Raw genomic sequence first — 19,584 nt, forward strand, 5'->3', positions numbered from 1 at the left:
TTTAACTTGGAACAAACTTTTTTAAAATTTATTTTATAGATCACACCAGCCTGAGTGATCTTTGAATGCTGGTCACAAAAGAGAGCTCACACCACCTCCTTTGCACAAACTGAAGTAAACCCTCTTCCAGTCTTGGCAGTCTCCTTCATTTGGAGCACAAGGAATGGAGAAAAAAGAAAACCGCCTGGAGCTCCCTGCTCCCCTCGGGAGCAGAGGGCAGTGAAATCAGATGCAGTTTGATGCTGCTACAGGGCCAGAAGACAAATGAACGAGGCCCCCGTGCCCTGCTTAGCCACACTTCACACCCCCTCACAATGCGGGTGCTATTAGTGTTGTAGCCGCCTATAGTTCCTCCCTCACCAGGGGAGTGCTGGTATTTAGGCACATAGCTTGGAAAGGACCGTCTGACCTCCCCGCTTCCACCCACAACTCAGGGCACTGCAGTCTCTAAGGCAAAGTATCCTCATCTCCAAACCACATTCCTCACCTCTCCCAGGCCGCTTAATGCTCTTGGAGTGCTGGTGCTGGCATCGGGAGATGCGCTCTTCCCCCCCCACCCCACCCCCCAAGCCCGCTTGAAAGCCTACCTCGCATCACAAGGTGAACTGGAATGAACTCCACACAAGTGCCACAGAGTGAGAAACAGGAACAACCCGCTAAGAAGGGACAGAAACCTTTCAGTCTCCCTCTAATTAAAAGAAAAGTCCTTCATTGGAGGAGGAAGCCCTCAAAGAAACCGCGGCTGACCGCACCTGCTGGGGAGAGCAACGATTTGCTGAGGATGCCACTTCCTCCCTCAAAATGCTACCACGCTCCCACAGCTCACCACAAACCGGCAGAGGAGAACTCCTGTCCTCACGGGAGCGAAGCGAAGAGGCAGGGTTAGAAGAAGAGAGATGAAAATAAGCAGGGAATTGATCACTTGTGCAACCCAGGGTTAAAAAAAAAAACACATGATAACAATAAAGTTAATTCGTAGACCGTCCTGGCAGGGCCTTCCTGCAGAAGCTAGAATTTGTCATTAAAACAAAAAAATACAATCTTAAAAAAAAATAGTAAGTGAAAGTCAGAAAAATTACCATGTACTTTCAAACCTGAAAGCACTTCTATAAATTTGGTACCAATTCATCATTAATCCTCTTCGGCCAAGAGGGGAGAAGATAAATTATACCTCTGCCATGGCAAAGTTTGGCCAGTGAGTTCCAGAAAAGACTGGGCAAATCTTGGAGTAAATAAAATCAAAGGAAGGTCATGTTTTCCTGGTGTCTCCGTTCCAAAGGTATATTCCCACCTGTGATCTCTGTCCATGGAGGCGAGAAGGCTTTCTCTGGCTCAAGGGATGGACCGAGTGTTCCTGCACTATATTCTTAATACTGTCAATTGAGCTGCCGCAGCCACAAGAGGCAGGTCAGATTTGCTCCAACGTGCACTGAACAAACAATAGGAAAAACAGCACGATGGGAAGGGGAACAGGATAGGCAAATGACTGCCCATTTAATTCTGTCTCGAATTTAAATCTTAAGTGCTATCAACGTATTTGAGAAGGATATTTAGTATAGGATTCCTCAACTTAACATCCAGAACTGCTTTTCAATCTGCTTCCTTCTTAGATCTCCAAATAATGACCTTCAAACTTCAGTCACTACAACTTTAAATTAAACCCACTTAGAAATAGTTTAAGATGGAGGGAATCCAGAAACATATTTGTCCCAGGGCCACAGTGGTGAGGAAACAATGCCCTCTTGGAGCCATCCTAAGCAACGTGTTTTAACCTTTGCAAGTCTGAAATTTCAGGTGTTTGATAACCCCTGGATCTGAGACAGCAAATAGGAGGAGAGCAGCAAGTCCTGTGGACAGAATGGGGTGAGGGAGGAGGGAGGCAGCTAACTGGCTCTTCGCAGTTCTATCCAGACTCTCCTCTCATCTTCATGCACACAAAATATAATAAAAACTAATAAGAATAAAAACTAAGCCCATGATGTACAAAAATGTGTTGACAGGGGGAGGAGGAAGGTGTCAGTTACTCAGTTCTGTGTGTCTTATCACCTTCATTAGCTTATAAATTATGCTCCTCTCCAAAACTTCCTTCAGGGAGGAGGGACGATTCTTCTGCAGCCAATCAGCTGGGATGGGTTTTGGTTTAAGCTGCTCTGGATCTTTTGGATAAGAAATGAAGGGAAGGGGAGGAATTCCTCAGAGGGAGGAGGAGTAAGAAATTCAGCAGCCACTGGCAGGAGTCACACAGGCTCCCTGAGACTTCACTTTATGGCGCTGACCCCCACGTCGCCGGCCTCCTCCTCCAACTTTTGACTGAAAAACAAAAAGATACATTTTAGTGTGCAGCAATCTCTGAATCAGAATATCGACACAGCAGGGTTTCAGATGGATTACACACACGTCCAGACAGCAAGAGGGCAGTGGCGACTGATCAGCTTCCTACCACTGCAGGAAGGAGATAAGGCAGACAGACGCACCACGAAGGAAGGAGGAGAGACAGATACACCATGAAGTTCGGCCTTTCAAGCGGGGGAAGACCTGGTTTCCCAATTTTCTGAACACTTCACTCCTGTGAGAGTCAGCAGGTACCATGGAGCTTGGCATCTGGGGAATCGAAGCCTCAGACTCCCTTGGCTTTGAGCAGAATGGAATCAGAGCCCCCCGCCCCCCAACCAGGGCTCTCTTGCTAACCTGACTCTGTTCCCAACCTCAGGCCAGCAAGCCAAATGTTCTTTTAAAGCAGGCAAATACCTTATTGCCCTCACGGATGTGGGGCTCCTCATCCAGCGCAGGCTGAGGGGAAGGAGCAAGGAGAGAGAGGCAGAGGTAAGCAAGAACAAAAGCAACACAGACACTCAGGGGGAGGGACAAAACAAAGAGCAAGCTGAGAGAACTACTTACAACCACAGCAACGCTACAACAAGGCAAGGAAGAGATGGGGGATCTGTAAGAAGTCACAGGCATGTGCAGAGGGAGAGAACCCCTGGAGAGGGCCCTCCTTCAGCAGCCAGCCTGGCTCAAGAGGGCGAGATTTGACCAAGGACAACTAAGACCACTAAAACTGAGAGGGGGAACACTGACCAGGTCTCTTGACAGAGTCAGTTCCTGAACCTTTCACTTACTAGTTAAGTATGCTGCAAGAAGACCCATGGAATAAAGCTGATAAATAGCTCACAAAGCCTGCAGTAAGAATTGAGTTTCCATTCCTTTCAGACTAGAGAGGCTAGGTATCCTCAGACAAGCTGAGCTGAGAACTCCTAACCAACAAAACAACCTGGATAAATTTCTCTCGAAAAAGATAAGCCTTTCCTCCTCCTTGGATATCTCCATCCTCTCTCCTTGACAGGGCAGACGACCTGTGTCTGATACTACTACTTAAGCTGTAAATTCTCTAGCGTAGGGATGTTCTACTTCTCATTCAAACAGCAGAGACCCATTCTGTGACTGGTTGTTAGATGCTTCATTAGTTCAGCTACTGGGAATACGGAGACAGTCAAGTAGTGAAACAGGTTGCCAAGGGAGGTTGTTCAGTCTTCCTCCTTGGAGCTTTTCAAGACACGACTGGATAAAACCCTGAGCAACCTGGTCTAACCTGTGCTAATCCTATTTAGAGCAGAAGGTTTGACTAGACACTTCCTGAAGTCCAACCTGAACTGTCCTAGGACCCTAAGCTGCTAGCTGCTGAAAGGTCAGTCATGAGGAGTCATCAAGTCATCAGAGAATTCCGATTTCTGCTGTGAGACTACTTATATTTCTATTTGTTTCTGTTGCACACCGAGTCCCAAGGTGAGTTCAAGGGTATGAGGGGATAATGCTTGTGCTTTAGAGTGCCCTTCCTCTAACAGATGACGAACCAGGATGCAAACAGCTAGGACAGATGTGATATTTTCCTCACTTACCAATGGTTGCAGGGCAGTAGGTGTCAGTGGTGCTGCAGCTGTTGAGGGGGCCTCGTCCCCAGCTGGTGGGCCTCCAGCTGCCGTCCCAGCTGGGGGAACACCATCCTCTCGTTTCGTAACAGCTCCCTTCTTGGTTGACTGCATCTTGATCTGCTGTGGCTTGGAATTCATTGGCGAGTTATTGGTGGTCTGGAGTAACTGCAAATTACAAACGGAGAGGCCAAAATCAGCATTAAAATAGCTAGGCCGATATGGCAAGGTTCAATGCTGCTTTTTAAGAAAAAGCTTTGAGAGAATTGATACCAATAGCCATCGGGAAAAGGAGGCAGCAGCAGCTGTTCAAAGAAATCTAGGCCCCTGAGCTGCCCTCAAGAACCCTTACAGGGTGGAAAGGGCCACTCAGCTGAGGTGACACTCAGCCCTCCCCAATATGACTCAAAGGGACCAGCTACAAGCTGTGAGAAAGAGACCAAGCCGTAAGAACCAGAGGCACCTGGCTCACCCCCTGCTTCGCATTCCCTCATTCACACCAGTTAAAACCCACCACACGACAAAGCACATCAGTCATCTGCAACCCCTGTCAGGGCAGACGTTTGTGATCAAAGGACGGCCTCTTCCTCAATTTTCCAGAGCTATCTGGATTCTCCTGCTGGCTTCTCAGTGCCAGAAGTAGCTAATGGGCAAAAAAAAAGTCGGACTCTTCAGCCTTTACCTTAGTGATGGTACCCACAGCTTTGGTACGGCCTTCACGGAAGACCAGACGCTGGTCTATATGCAAATATTCCGGGGTTTTGATGAAGCGAAAGTGCACTGTGGCTTTGTCCCCCGTCCGCAGGCAGTCCTTGTCCATGCTGAGAATCGTGGCCGTCTGACGGATGCTGCCACAATGCACTGTGAATGTAATGCACAAAGGCTTTCAACAGCCAGTGCCATTAGTGGAATAAGCTTCAGACAGACATCTCAGGCAGCTCTCGCTACCCTACAGCTAATAGCGTTGAGTTTGGAAGGTAAAAATCCACTATGTACCAAAGACTATATGGGTCTTTTTTCTGTCCTCAAAAAGAAAACACATATAAGCTAGAACACTTGCCTTCGAACGGAGACTTTGTTGAAGCATCCTCAATACAATCTTACAGGCCAAGCAGCCAGGCTAGAGGGCAGCACCTAAATGAGTCTCTCAGTCAGCATTTGAAGCTGAAGAAGCTTTGCACCATGGAGATCTGGCTCAGGCAAGCTCCAAGTACACTTGGAGTCACGCATCTCCTTTTTACTTACAGCCTTCACCACTCTCCTCTGTCAGCTCCCTCCCTTCTCCCCGATGCATTGCTGGCAAAGATCAAACCAGGAACTATGTCTTACATTTAGTCTGACAGAGCCATCAGGAGAAAAACGATCTCAGGCTAGAGCTGATACAAACTATTACCACTGGGAAACAAAGATGAGACAATGCTGAGACACATACCCATGGCCTGATATCGTGGGCTGATGGTGGTGGGATGGTGGAGCACCAGAATCTCTGCTTCAAACTCCCACGATGCTTGTGGATTCAGGCGGGGTGACACCATTACCATGCCTTTTCGGATGGAAGAACGCTTGATCTGAAAAGCAAAGACACAAAAAACCCGTAGCATGATTCTCCAGGGAAGAAATTTGCTTCTCTGGCTGACTACATCCAGAAGGATCCTACGGGATTTCACAGATACTAACTCGTGCTCACCAAAAGGCAAAGCCAGAGCTGTTTAGCAGTATGTAATGATGTTATGCAAAGGTTGCAAAAATCAAATTCAGCTGAAGTTTCTGAGGAAGCTTTAGTTAGAGTGCTGGGAATGTTGGACACTGTCAGAGAAGTTTTAACTCACTGATCCTTTAAAAGCAAAAAATGCATCCTGGTTGCACATTACTCAAGCAGATGATCTCTCCAAAAGCATGACTCTGTTAACACAAAATGATAAGACTGAACACATGAAGTTTGGTATAGCTTAAACTAGATCTCCTTAAAATCAGTGCAGCTTCTATTGACAGAAACCTTCCACGAGAGGAATCACATCAAATTTTGCTGATTTTTAAACCTCAAATCATGCAGCTGATCCTATAAATTGAGAGGAATAGTGTAAATACCCTGCCTAGGCCACTAATGCAGTTGGAGCACAAGAGAAAACTTTTCTTGCAATGCCTCTGCTTTGTTACACATCTCCAACACTATTCTTCATTACTTTGGGTCCCGCTGCTGTCAGGTGGAACAACTGGGACGTAGGACCCACAGAGGTTCTATGGGATTTTTAATGCGCTGTGAAATGTGGCAGCTGAGATTTGCAGAAGCAGTCTCATCGCAGCTGAACTCCAAGAGCACTCTAAAATTAGGAGGATGGTTCCTGTTCTTGGGGTCTAGAGCAGATCATCTCACCTTTTTCAAAGCAAAGGAGGCGGTCTGGCCTCCCCGCACTTCTTTGACGGGCATTCTCTTGCGGTGGATGGACTTGACAGCAATAGGTAGGAAGTTGCCAAGGGGATCTGGCCCCAGCAGCAGGGTGTCATTTAGCTTGATTAGGCCTCTCAGTGTCGTCCCAGACACAACTGTTCCTACACCCTATGCCAAAAAAGAAAAAACAGTAATTGGGGTCACTCAGCCACACTATCAGAAGAGTCCTAGAACTCCCCTCTCTAGGGAAGATGTCTTCTTCCACCTGAAAGAGGGAGCAGAAAATTCTTCAAATACCAGGCCCCTTACCGGGACAGAGTAAGTATCATCTATCTGGAATTCTGCTGGCTCTTCTTCCCTGTAACTGGTCCGTGGAGACAAGAGATTAAGAAACATCTTCAGCAAATCTAGGTTCTCCCCAGTGACATTTGAAATCTGGAAAATTGGGCACATCCTGTAAAGAAAAATTGATGAAAGTGGAGTTAGTTCACCTCCCTGCCTGGAATTCCACGTGTACGGAGACATCCAAAATCTTGGGACTGAATTCAATACACAGTGCTAGGAAGGGAGAGCCTGGCAAGCAGTCAGATGCACAACACCCCATGTCTGAAAACCTGCAACATTGCCTCTGCCTTCTAATGACTTTCAGGAATAGGTGTAAGGTTCCAGGACTGAAGGAAGCCGAATACCCTGCCATCTTCTGCAGACTGCCCAGAAGCAGCCTCTCATTTCTGTCTCAGAGAGGGGAACACAAGCAGGTCAATCTCAGAATCAACACATTCTTATGGAATCAACACACCACATGGCAGATGCAACCTTCACACATCTAGACAATGGGATTCTCTTTCTGAATCTTCTCACCCGGTCTCCAAATAGGATCGAAAGAGAAACAACTCTCCTCTACTCCCGTTACCTCTCTGAGCTGAAGTTGGAGGCTGTTACAATGACATCATCCTTGCTCTGAACCAGCACGGGAATCTTCCTGCACCCTGGGGACTTCAGCAGTCGCTGTAACAGCTTCAGGGTTTCTTAAAGGGTGAAATGAATATTGTTAGGGCAGCATCTCCCGTCTTTACAAATCGCTTTTGTGGGGTCTCTCCCCAAAGAGAGACTGGTGCTTTTGCCACAAATAAGACAGGAGAAGATGGCTAAAGGTGCGTGAGTAAGACTATGAGTTTGCTGGAGCCCAGGAAGGACTTAGGAGCCATTCCATCTTCCATTTCATGCCAGTTAGCTTGCTGCCAAGCGACACCATACATGAACAGACATATATATTTGCATCTGCAAGTGCAATGCTGGGAAGTAGACATTTTATAGGTGTCTGTTAAGTAGGTATAAGCGGTTACAATGTATTTCCTAGTACTATAAAGGATTTTTCATATTGAATTCAATGAAAACCAGCGGCACTCAGGAAGTGACATATTTGAGAATACGTGAATTAGAAATCAATTTTGACCAAACAAACCTCACCACACTTTGCCTGGCAACCAACCTACCCTAGAAGGTTAGAGAAGCATCAAAGAGGTAAAGATCGCCATCGCAGACTAGGACAGTGTAGGTGCACAAGATCCAGAAATAAGTATTTTGGGGAAAATCTCATGGCTTCCAACTTTGATCTCTTTGCCTCTTTTAAATTTATTTTCTAAGCTGCATATCTATCAGCCAGCAAGGGCATTACCTGATGCACTAGCATCAGCCTCCTGCAAAGTGGCTTACAGTAAGCAAGGGGGGGAAAAAAAGGCTAGTAAGGGCTTAAAAGAGCAAATCATTTATATCCTACAATTGTCAAACAATTAGATGGGTTTTTGTGAACAAATGATTGCCTATGGGAAAGTAATGTTTTGGATACAGAAACACAAACATCTAATCATGCCATCTGCTCTTCACAGATACAATTGAGCCAAATCTTGTGTCTGTTTAATTTAAACAGAACATGACACAGGAGTGGCTTCTCCCAAGAGCAGCTCTTCTCTCCTCACCCCGAGCCACACTTTCTCCTTCCTTCCCAGTTATTATCTCATGGTCAGGCCTTACATTTATTTGCCAAACATCTTTATTGAATATTTAAATTATCTTTCAGATATTTTAGATATTTAACTTATCTTTTGATCAGATGTGTCCGTTTACCTGAAACATATTTAGGATTTTCACAATAATGAACTAACCACAGACAGTGATGGGAGCATTCACTTTCCTGATTCTCAGGACTGATTATCAAAAAAATCATTGTTCCAACTAACCACAGCGTGTTCCTGAAGGTGTGGGAGATGCATCAAGAGAATTTTAAAGGTGCGAGTTGGTCATGGCCTGAAAAAATGTCAAGTTAAAGGGCCACTGCTGGGGGTAGAGGGGCTGCTTTAACTGCTGCTGAGCAAAAAAGTCACTAGTCCCTGCTGCTCATTGCCATCCCCACTTGTGTCCAGTCCAGTCCTGCTACCACAGCCCACATATGCAGCTGCTTTGAACCATGATTTATCAAGTGTTGGTTGGTTGTTCAGAGAAGGAGCTGCTGTAGTTATGCCAGCGTATCTGAGAAGTGCCCAGGTGAGCAGGATGTAACAAGCAGCTACCCCTTCACCTAACAGCTGCCAGAGAACAAGTTTGATCACAGCTTAAGATCACACTCAAACCGTGGGCAAGAAGGAAAGCAGCTTTCAAGAGAGCTTCCAGACTTTCCCTCCAGGTTTAAATACCCAGAGAGAACGTAAAGCCACAACCCCAACCGTAAATTTCTCCCCTTATTGCTCGGTTAAGCAGAATCCTGTAGCAAACACTTTTGGGTTGCCCAGCTGAGTCCCCCAACTCGGGTAATTTTGAAATGGTGACTACGAGTGAACTGCCTACAAAATGGGCAAGGGAAAAAGACAGATTTCTGGAAGGTGTTTCAGATGCAGTCAAAACCAGGTAAGGCAGCTTTCCTCCAGCAGTAATTCTTCAACCCAAGCTGAGGACAACAGCACATACAGAGGTAAGAAACAGCCCTGGAGAGAGCTTATAGGACTCACCTTGCAGGATGTTGGCAGGGCACATGTCAATCTTGGTCACCACAACGAAGACAGGAACATTAAGTGCAAGCGCCAGGCCCAAGTGCTCCTTGGTCATTCCAACAATCCCAGCATTACTGCCAACCTACACCAGGGATACACGAAACAGTGATGTAAACGTTCCCCCTGCAGTGAGCTAGGAGAAGGTCTTGTGTCAGACATGCAATAGGCTGTGATTAGGTTGCCCTGTATGAGCAAACACAGCTCATTTCAAATGCTGTTGGACAACGGCTAAGGACTCACTGCTCCTCAATTTTAGCAAGGTGTTCTGAAGTTTAGAATCTTTCAGTTTTCAAGAACCATATACCTTAGGCCCATCTGAGACTCACAGTCCTGGGGCGCTTGCCTCAGAGCCCTGGCTAGATATCCACAGTGGGTGCTGTTCTCCACCTTTGTGAGATGCTGCCTCCTCCACCGCCCCACGGGCACTTTGCAATAGGAAAGAAGTTAAGGCTGTTAAAGCTGTGAACAGCCCGCTCCTGCTGGTACCGTACATCTTTCTTGCTACCTACCATAAGCATGCAGAAGTCAGGTAAATGGCCAGTCATGCCGAAGACGGTGGTTTTCAGGTACTTTTCGTGACCAGCCAGGTCAATGAAAGTAATGACCTTGGTGGATTTCTCACAGATCTTTGTCCATTCCAAGCTGCCACCGTGGCTGTCGGGCTTGTTCACCACGTTGCCCTCACTGTCGAAGCCCAGAATGTCATTGCCCACACTGCTGGTGCGGCCTGACTCAATCTCATGCTTATGGCGGAAGAGCTTTTGCCGAGCAAAGCCTCGGCCATTGTCTAGTTCACCATGTGTCAAGACACCTAGCAACGTGCTCTTGCCTGCATCCACATTGCCAACCACTGCTACCCTGGAAGGGAAAGGAAAAAGGAACCTGGTAAAATCTGACACATGAAGAAACAAACAAGTAATAAAACAAACAAACCACCAAACACCACTGCTCCTGCAAAAAAATAGCTTTTTCTGCCTAACCCTCAAAGAGAGATTCAAGAATGTTAGACCTTCACAAGTAGAGCAAAGATTCTTTCACAGTTGTTAGTTAACAGCGAAGGTTCCAGACTCTGGGGACTGGGATGTGGAGACTGTGGAAATATTCCACTGGTGCCCTGAACACAGACAGCTGAACTTGACACTGCTTGATGCTGTCCAACACATACACGTGGCAATTCAAAAGAAAGTCCAAATCCCAACTTGGTCTAGAATACCTCTGCCTTTTTCGTGTTTGTCATGTTGCAGTAGCACCAGGCACTAGGGAGAGCAGAGAAATTTAAATTGCTGTTCCCAGAAAATGAAAAGCTCAAACAACAACGAAATGCTTTAGAGGAAAACCCTCTCCTACAGCAATCTCCTTCCTTGTCTCTGATAAAGGTGGGTATTATGGCTGTTGGCAAATGTTGGTGGAAATCCATTCCATCCAGGTCTGGGCAGACTCTCAAGTCATGTTACACAAGGTATTAGGTGTCCACTAAAAGGTGACTTGGATCATCACAGTCTTGGAATAGAATTGAACCCTTAGTCAAAAGTATTGTATTCCAGCAGCGTGCGTATATGCACATATGTACAGACACACACGCACATGTGACTCCCTACTGGGATTCTAGCCCACAAAAGATCCCCAAACTGTGAAGCTGTCATCCAGAGCACAACAGCCCTCAGCTAAACAGGCAAATCTTCACAAACAGTTTGTTAACAAAAGAGACGGCAACAACAAAGAGGCGATTTCATTAGCAAGGAGTGGTCAAACTCATTTCCCTCTGTTGGGTAGCTACAACACCCAAACTTGAATCAGCGTTGCTGGCTCAGCATCGTGGACTGCTCACACGGTAAAAATGCAGCTGGGCTGCTGACTAACCCTGTCTCCACCCGGCTCCTCACCTGACCTCCAGGAAGTCGTTGTCACCCACACGTTTCCGAACGAGGTAGTCGCGCACCTTGCCCCCTGCCTCCTGGTGCTCCCGCAGGAGGATCACATCGGCCTCGATCTGCTCTGCCATGCTCTTCAACGTGGCATAGGATGCCTCCATGTCTGCCTCGCTCAGACCATATTCAGTCCCATCTAGTATGACGTTGAGGAGACAAAGGGCAGTCAGTGAGCACCGCCTTGCAACAGCCAGCAGCAATGTCATTCTGCCTGGGAATTTCACACCAGTGGGGATTTATATGTGGACTGAAGATGCCAGCCATGTGAACAGAGTAAGCACCCTTTGCCCACAATAAAAAAGGATGGTCTTCACTCTAAGTCTTAAAAGATACTAGAAAAGCACCATCTTTCATCTAAAGGAGTTTTCTTCACAGTTTCTATGAGAAAATACTTAGGGATTGGCAAGAAAGACACATTTCTGTCTAATTCCCTTACTTCACACGCTGAAGGTACTTTGCGTGCAATTTCCTTCAGTCAGATAAAACATCTCCTCTCGCATTGCAAGAAAGGGAAAAGCATTAACAAAAGGAAAGCTGACTGAAATATCACCACAATTAACCAGTGAATGTGGGACCAATTTAAACAATCAGCTTATTTTATAAAACCACATCCCAAGCGTACATTTTCTGCAAGTCTGGCCTGCACAGCAATTTCTTTAGCCCCCACATACTCCAGTTAAAACAATGTTTTTGGCATGTCTCACTGCCTTCCTCCTGGCAATTGAAAGAAACGTTGACCGTACACAAGGCTAGAAAAAACCCAGGAGGCACTGCGGCCTCTGAACAGCCCACCCTAGCAAAGAGCTGACAGTCAGACCAAGTCGGTGGCAAGTATCTAGACAGTTTAAAGGCCACCGCAGCTCTCAGCTGCTCTCTTAATGCAGGTACTGAGAAGCTGCATGGCTTTCAGGCCAGAATCTCCTCTGTGGGTAAAAAAACAACACACAAAGGTGGAGAGCCACATAGCACCTGGATGACCGAAGCTATTGCTGTGTGTGCATTCACATATACAGCTGACTCACCAGGTGGTAAGCAGTAACTGCAGTTTGCACGAACTAATCAGCATTTTAACTGCTGCACAGCTCTCCAACAAGGAGAGCTGCTGGGTGATTTACAACCTAGCTCATAAGCTGGTTGAGAAGCTGTTGAGACGATGGGGAAAAGAAAAAGCATCACGGTTGGGGTCTTGGGACAGAGTCAGGGAATGAGAAGTAGGGGACAGGAGAGGGTAAGAGCCAAGGGAGGAAGAGAGGGGTCACTACTGATGAAGTAGTGAGCTTCCTGGAGTCTTCACTCGCTTCTCAACCATCTGAGTTGGGTATCCATGATGATCAAAATCACAGACGCTCAAAGTGAATGAGAAGGAGGGACGGTGGCAGGGATATCAAGATTTTTTTCTGTTGGCTATTGTTTCAAATTTACAGAAGAGATCCCCATCTTCCTTCACCATGCAGCAACCCAAAATGAAGTCAGAAGTTTTAGGTCTTATTTTAAGAAACAAACGTCCACTTCTAAGTACATAATTGAAACAACCACCAGTTAACACCCTTACAAGGTATCCTAGAAGAGAAAGCAGTTACTAGCCCGACTAGCTAGATCTCCGCTGCAGATGTGGTTATCCCAAACACCAAGGATTCGGACTACATGTGGGAAGCTCGCTTGGACACGACAGCATTATCCCTGTGATCCTGGCTGCATGACCAATGGCCACCTAATCCTGGCTTCTCTTCTGTGTTGGCTGCTTCGCAACACAGCAAGAAAACCCAAAAAGCACATAGTTCTATGGTAACATAACTTCTTCCCTCCATTATTTCAGCCAACCGTGGCATCGATGACCAAGGTTTTGTATTCTTCCTCAAACATAGTAACTGGTAGAATGTCTGATCATAACAACTTGATATCCAGCAGATATATACCATGCTTGAAACAAGCCTTTAGCCTTAAGATAGCCATAGATATATTTTGCATTCAGAAAAGAAATTTTAGTTTCAAAGCAAGACCACATTCAATATTATTTTACCAGCATCAGATGCAAACATTCACATCGTGAAAAAGAACAAAAACGTAATCCAAGCTAACTGCTAAAATCTGCAAAGGCAAATGACTGCAGTCACACCCGAGTTAATGTGACAATAAAGGCCTCATGCTGAGAAAAGGAAAACCTGTCTCTCCATAGTACAGACACACACTAACGAAGAAAGCAGCATATATTTTGGCTATTTTAGGCATCTCCAATACATTCGTGTCAGGTAAAAATATTGCTATTTACAATGGAGAAGTGAACAAAACCAGACAGACCAAGACCTCAATCAAATATCGAGGACATCTGTAGTAGAGCTGCTATTGTAATTTCAGATCCTTTGTCTTTTCCTGGTGTGCTCAGACAACTTATGCCTTATTTACAAAAAGAACTTGTATGATTTTATACAAAAAATATGGTTAGCTCCACTACATAAGACAGCTGCTGGCAGGAATAAAATAAAAGAATCTGTCCCACATGTTCTACTATACTTTACGAAGGTTTCCAAGTTATTCTGGAGAAGTAAGTACTACCTTCAGCAGCAGCCCAGTTAGATGAACTAGGTTTTTCTTATAATGTTCTTTGTTGTTTTCCTCAGGAAGCTATACTCACCTGATCCTTGACCAATGACATAGATGGTCTCCCCACATCCCTCATCAATTCTCTCTGACATCTGCCGGAGCAAACTGTCATACTGCTCTGAAGTTGGACTCACCATCACCAGCTGGAAAAAAGATTAAATACCCAATTTGCAGATATCAAGCAAACAATTTCACAAGCAGCTTCAGTTGTAAGGACAATCAATCAGTGTTATTTATTGAAAGAGGAGGCTGTTTTTCAAGGACCGCTTTCTGGTGGTTTGTTTGGTTTTTGTTTGGGTTTTTTTTTTTGTTTGTTTGTTTTTGTTTTTTTTTTAACAAGCTTCGCTGACGGCTACTTCCTTGTGACACTGCACAAGGTTATTTGTCTGAGCTCAGAGTTCATTTATGTTGCAAGATATACTTCAAAGCAAGTAAGAATACCAAGCACCCCATTTTGAAGTAACCAATGTTTAAAAGCCACATTTAAGTGAACATCCCACTTCTCCTTCTGTGTAATACATGTTTCCATGCAAGGAAACCAGAAAGGGGAGGAGCTATTTCCTTCAAAGAAATTCCTTAGCTGGGGACTCCACAGAGTGCTGCTGGTCCCACAAAGCATGACAGGACAGCCAGAGGAAGCCAGCCAGATCTCACTGCAGAGCACACCTAGACACCAAAACCTAGGGCGTCTCAAAAGCCTTTCATACTTGATCTCCCCTTTTGTTTTCTGAGAGGGCAGAGGGGAAGGAGACAACACGAATATGCATTAGTTTCAAACTTCTAACAAAACTTTAGGTACTTTACACTACAACACTGACAGGCAGACATACAAAGCAGTTTGTACGAGCATATTTGGACATTTCACCAGTGAAGAGCTGCATTCGGAAACAAATAGGAAAATGAGGACAAGACGACAATGCTTCAGAAAGGATTTTTCTTAGAACAGAAAGGTGTAGCATCATTTTTGGCAAAAACCTGTGTCACTCATACAGTACAGCTGAGGACACCCGTACAGAGTGTCCGCAATGGTGGTGTGGCAGTGGCAGATCAAGGAGACCTTCATCACCCATTCAAGACCAATTGGCTACCTGCTCTCTGGCTGCCTCCAGAGAGGCTGGTTACAAGTCTGTTGGTGGTGGAGCATCCTGGTACAGTGGCTTAATAACTGTTGCAATTGAGATATGCGTTACTGTTAAAAAAGTACTTTTAGTAAGAGTTGTAAAGGTTATCACCTACCGATAGCCCTATGGGTAGGCACGCCTGTGCCACACTACAACACCCAATGAAATCCATACTTCCACTAGCTGTCCTCACATACACATTCCAAAGTCATGCCCAGAAAGATGTACTTCACTATGCACTAAGGCCAGTCCGAAATCTGCGCTGGATTTGCCTACAACATATGGTTTACAGCAGTTCACAATGATTAATTACATCTTCAAGCCTGCCCAACACTCTCTACCAACACAGCCTGACTTGCTAGCACCGCTAACGCAATGTGTATTTGAGGAGGAACTACCTTTTACCACCTACTACTACTACCACCTAGTTCATGAAGACGTTTATTAGAAATCTAGGGTGTAAGGGAACCCAAAACCCCACAAATAACGCTTAAGCAGCTTTCAAAACCATAGCGGTGCATGCATCTGGAAAACTGAAGCACAGGCCGCAAGTGCTGGTTAGAAGGTTTTCGGCAGCCAAAGCAACGCTTTCTTCAAACGTTAAGGGTCACACAGAGCACATATGTGCTTGCAAGGGCCAGACAGCTACAAGAGAGACAATCACCTTCACGTGCCTCTTTAGACACATGCCCTACCTAAGCCTTTTAACTACATGGCATGGTCTGCAAAGGGTAGCGAAGCATTGTGATCTAGAAGGCCACATAGTCTTTCTATTTCATACTATAAAGGACTGAGTTTTGCCTTTATTAGTTGTTTTGGTTTTGTTTTCTTCTTAAAGGAGACCACTGGATGTAAATGTATCGAGAGGCAAATCAGCAACTGTTCAGAGGCTTGATCAGGGCAGGAGTGGAAAGCTGTGTGTTGATGTGTAGGGCCTGTTTTGCCCAGCAAGCGCTTTCAGGAATTCCTAGAAGCCCAGCAGAGAGGCTCACTGTTCAGGGTAGTGCACCAACACAGGTCAGGGACTTGGGAAGATCTATTAAACAGGCTGTCATACACATAAAGATCAATAACAGGGGCCATCAGCGTAGAGGCACAATAACTTCAGTTTCTTCAAGTCTCATCACCAGCTTCATTTTTCTACGAGTTCAAATGCTTCAGCAGTGTGAGCGGGCAGGGCGTTGTCTAAAGTACCAGGGGACGTTTCAGCTGAGCAGCTCACTGTAGCCTTTCTTCATGGTGCCAGGCAGGAGGGCTAGGGGCTCAAACAGCACGGTACCCACACACATCAGCTCAAAACACTGTTCCCCCACCCTGCTGCTTTCACTGCCGTGCAAAGTTGCTGCTGAAGGGTGTTCCAGTGGTAGGCTGCCACCAAAGCCTACAATGGGGCCGATGAAGCTTACAGCTGATGTGACATAGCAGGACATCAAGAGAACGATGTGTAGAACAAATAGCAGCTTTCATGGATCACACCTCCAACACGGTTCAGAATTTCTAACAGCTGCTTCTGCAGCCCCCAGCCAGTTCTGCAGTTTCCTAGGTCACTGCAAGACTTTACTAGCTGTTCTGAAGATCTCTTTAGCTATCTTCCTGGACAGAAGGTGCCTGTTCTTTGCCATCTCCTTGGTTGGAGAGAGGCCCTCCATCTTGGCCCCTCAGCTTTTTTTGCTTTTCATCTTTGAGCAATCCCCTCCATGCTTGCACTACGTATTCTTGTTTTCCAGAGGTTTTCACAAAGTCAAAAATTTTCACTTTTGTTCTTTCCACTTTGCCAGGCATTGAGCAGTTAACAGTAGGAGCCATGTGGGTCTATCAACCTCAGATTTCCTATAGGGCAAAAAAAGTAACCACCAATTATTGTTTTATTCTCATGACAGCAGAAAGAAATATATCTCACACCTCTGAGATGACATCTCTAAAGTCCCTTCACAATCTCTGGGGAGAGGTGGCTTTCCCCACCTTTCCTCAGATCAGTTTTGGGATTAACATACACTAGAGGTGGATAATAGCTACAGCTTTCTGAGTTTACTCCAGGGGGATAAGTTGGACTGTGCCATTCTGCACTGCCCGACAGCAAGGAAGAGGCCATAATATTAATTAATTAACAGCAATATCAAGACACTGTTAAGATTGTCAGCACTACTACAGGCAGTCCTTACAAAAGAAGCATCCCATATCCATGAGGCGGACAAACTATAAAGATTAAGGGGAAACTAAATACTATGTGGTATGTAGTGCTGCTCTATATTGGAATAACACAGCCTGACGTTTTGCAAGGCTGGAAGGCTGCCATCAGCCATTGGGAAGTGAGAGGAAAGGCACCTTCTGTAATGTCATATTTTGCTTTCTATTTCGTGTGGACGTACATAGTTCAAGTGCTATTAATGTCCTGTTGTCAATGTAAATCTAATAAGTATCAGCTTCACTAATAGCCTTGTGTGATATGGTTTTGACCTGGAATACGATTACTAATGCAGTGTGTTGGTACTGAAGGGAAAACAATCACCCATTAAGATCGACATGAAAATGAATTTGTGACGATGAATGGAAGTATTTGCTTGACCAGCTGACAAGGTGCACTTGATAACCAAATCACAAAGTGTTCCTCTCTAAAAGGAGCACACTTTACAACGAACGCACTGGGGGAGGACTAGGAGAAAAGTATGTAACACAGCAAGGGAGTGGGTCAAACCAGGACAGAAGTAGCAGCTAGCAAACTGACCACAGTGGGAATCACCATTTTAAGCAGGAATTGGAGGGCAACAATTCAACTGGGAAGACAGAAGAGGTGGGGGAATCGGGGCAGGGAGGCAGGTTAGCTACTGCATTCTCACCATATGGGACTGTTGTTTTGAGGACATAGCGGGAGACTAACTTGGAGAGATGGGGCACAGGGCATAGTCTTAGCTTTCATCCAAGATGGGGATGAATGAAACGTCTAAGGAAAAGACTGCAGGTGTACACTGCCATATGGAAAAGTAACTCATAATAAAGGTCAAAAAATTTCTTACCTGTCACCTCCATAGTGCCTGCAGATTTCTAGGAATGGAAGACAGGCTGACAACACAATGGAGGTTGTGGGAGAAAAGCATTTCTCGCTCTTCGTCAGAGTTTTGGTCAGGTTCCTGGCTGTCAAGAATCAGTGACGCAGCCCTTGGCGTCCTCCTGGGCCCTCTTCCACATCAGCCACGTCCAAGACAAAGCACAGACTGATATTGGCATCCTGTATCAAAATCTTGTCCAGCTCATTAAGGCACGAACAGGTGGCTCAGTACATACTGCAGGTCTGATTTCTGTTCTCTACTTCTTTATGAGACATCTTCATAACATTTGTTTTAATACAGTACTACATTGTAAAATATCTGGTCTTTCCCTCAAAACCAAACATTTCCACATTCACACACCACAATTCCTCTCTCTCCATTCCTCCACAGAAGGCAAGAAAAATTCAGGACTTTGGAACAACTCCAGCTGCAAGTATGAAGAGGGGGGACGGCAGAAAAACAGAAGGAAACACCAGCTACGCTGACTTCTGGATCATATAATCGCAAGCAGAACGAACCAAGTTGTCAGGAGACTTTAGAGCGGGAGGTGGCATCACAATACATCAAACCCTTGGCAGCAAAAAGTATACGGTTAAAGACACCAGCCAACTGGGAGGAAACAGAAGGCAGCGTGGAAAGGCAGCTAATGTAGCCTGTGTTGGGCTCTGGCATACACGTATTACTACCATGTACCTTCCTGCAAGATGTGAGCAAGAACAGCTTGACAGAAATAAGACCACCACACGGTTTTGTCACTCGGATCCTAGAAAGGAACTGCGTACAGTGAACAAACCTTTTCTTGTGTCGTCGTAACCCGGTCTGCGAGCGCAAGGCAGCCCCGTCGCCGGGTCCCTGGGCCTGAAAGTTACGAGCTGTGACCTGCTTTTAAGATCGTGAAGGAAGCCCCGGGAAGTACCGCGACTGGCAGCAGAGATAACTAGAGAGACCCGGCGCCGAGGAGAAACGTTGCTGAGACGTTAAACCAGCTGCCGGCTTTAAACCCTGCGCTTGCTGAGTGGTAGGGGACACCGCACACACCCACTCCGGCGGCCCCCCGGCCCCTCGCCCTCCTGAGGCGAGGGGAGCTGGGCCGGCCCTGGCTCTCGGGCTGGCCCCTCTCCGGCCGGGCCAGGGGGCAGCCCAGCCGGCAAGGCGGCCGCCGGGGAGAGGGCAGCGCAGGGCCCAGAGGGGTGATGATGGCGCTCGCCGCGCCCCCCCCCCCCTCGCCGGGCCTACCTTACTGGTGAGGTCGATCTCGGGCTCGCCGTTGAGCGCCTCGCCGTCCTCGGCGTCGAAGGCGGCGCGGAGGGGACAGGCGGCCGCCGCTACGCGAGGCCCCCCGCCCGGGGAACCCGGCTCCGGGGCGAACATACAGGCCGGTACCGGGGAGCCCCCCATCGGGGATCGGCTCCGCTCCGCCGCCGCCATCTTCCCTACCCCGGCCCTCCTCCCTCCCCGCGCCCGCCCCTCCGCCCCGGGAGGTGCGGCGGCCCCGCCCCCGGCCCGCCAAGGAGACGCTAGCCAA

General features: G+C 46.6%; 1 protein-coding gene across 3 annotated transcripts; it reads right to left on the reverse strand.

The window, feature by feature from the left end:
- Nucleotides 1–19,504, reverse strand: GTPBP1 (GTP binding protein 1). 3 transcript variants are annotated; one of them, XM_074578897.1, is made up of 14 exons: nt 18,027–18,911; nt 15,677–16,842; nt 13,923–14,034; nt 11,246–11,426; nt 9,872–10,220; nt 9,321–9,444; nt 7,229–7,343; nt 6,625–6,769; nt 6,301–6,483; nt 5,359–5,494; nt 4,609–4,787; nt 3,897–4,094; nt 2,749–2,790; nt 1–2,310 (listed from the first exon to the last, which is right to left on the reverse strand). In XM_074578897.1, the coding sequence occupies exons 2-14, from the start codon at nt 15,698–15,700 to the stop codon at nt 2,218–2,220; spliced, it is 1,881 nt and encodes a 626-aa protein (XP_074434998.1). In that variant the 5' UTR covers nt 15,701–16,842; nt 18,027–18,911; the 3' UTR covers nt 1–2,217. The 3 variants fall into 3 exon arrangements, with proteins under 3 accessions (XP_074434998.1, XP_074434979.1, XP_074434989.1); XM_074578878.1 differs by lacking the exons at nt 15,677–16,842; nt 18,027–18,911 and adding an exon at nt 19,296–19,504; XM_074578888.1 differs by lacking the exons at nt 2,749–2,790; nt 15,677–16,842; nt 18,027–18,911 and adding an exon at nt 19,296–19,504.
- Nucleotides 19,505–19,584: the final 80 nt, after the last annotated feature.

This window comes from Larus michahellis, chromosome 1 (assembly GCF_964199755.1).
Source record: "Larus michahellis chromosome 1, bLarMic1.1, whole genome shotgun sequence".
In the NCBI taxonomy this organism is placed as follows: Eukaryota; Metazoa; Chordata; class Aves; order Charadriiformes; family Laridae; genus Larus; species Larus michahellis.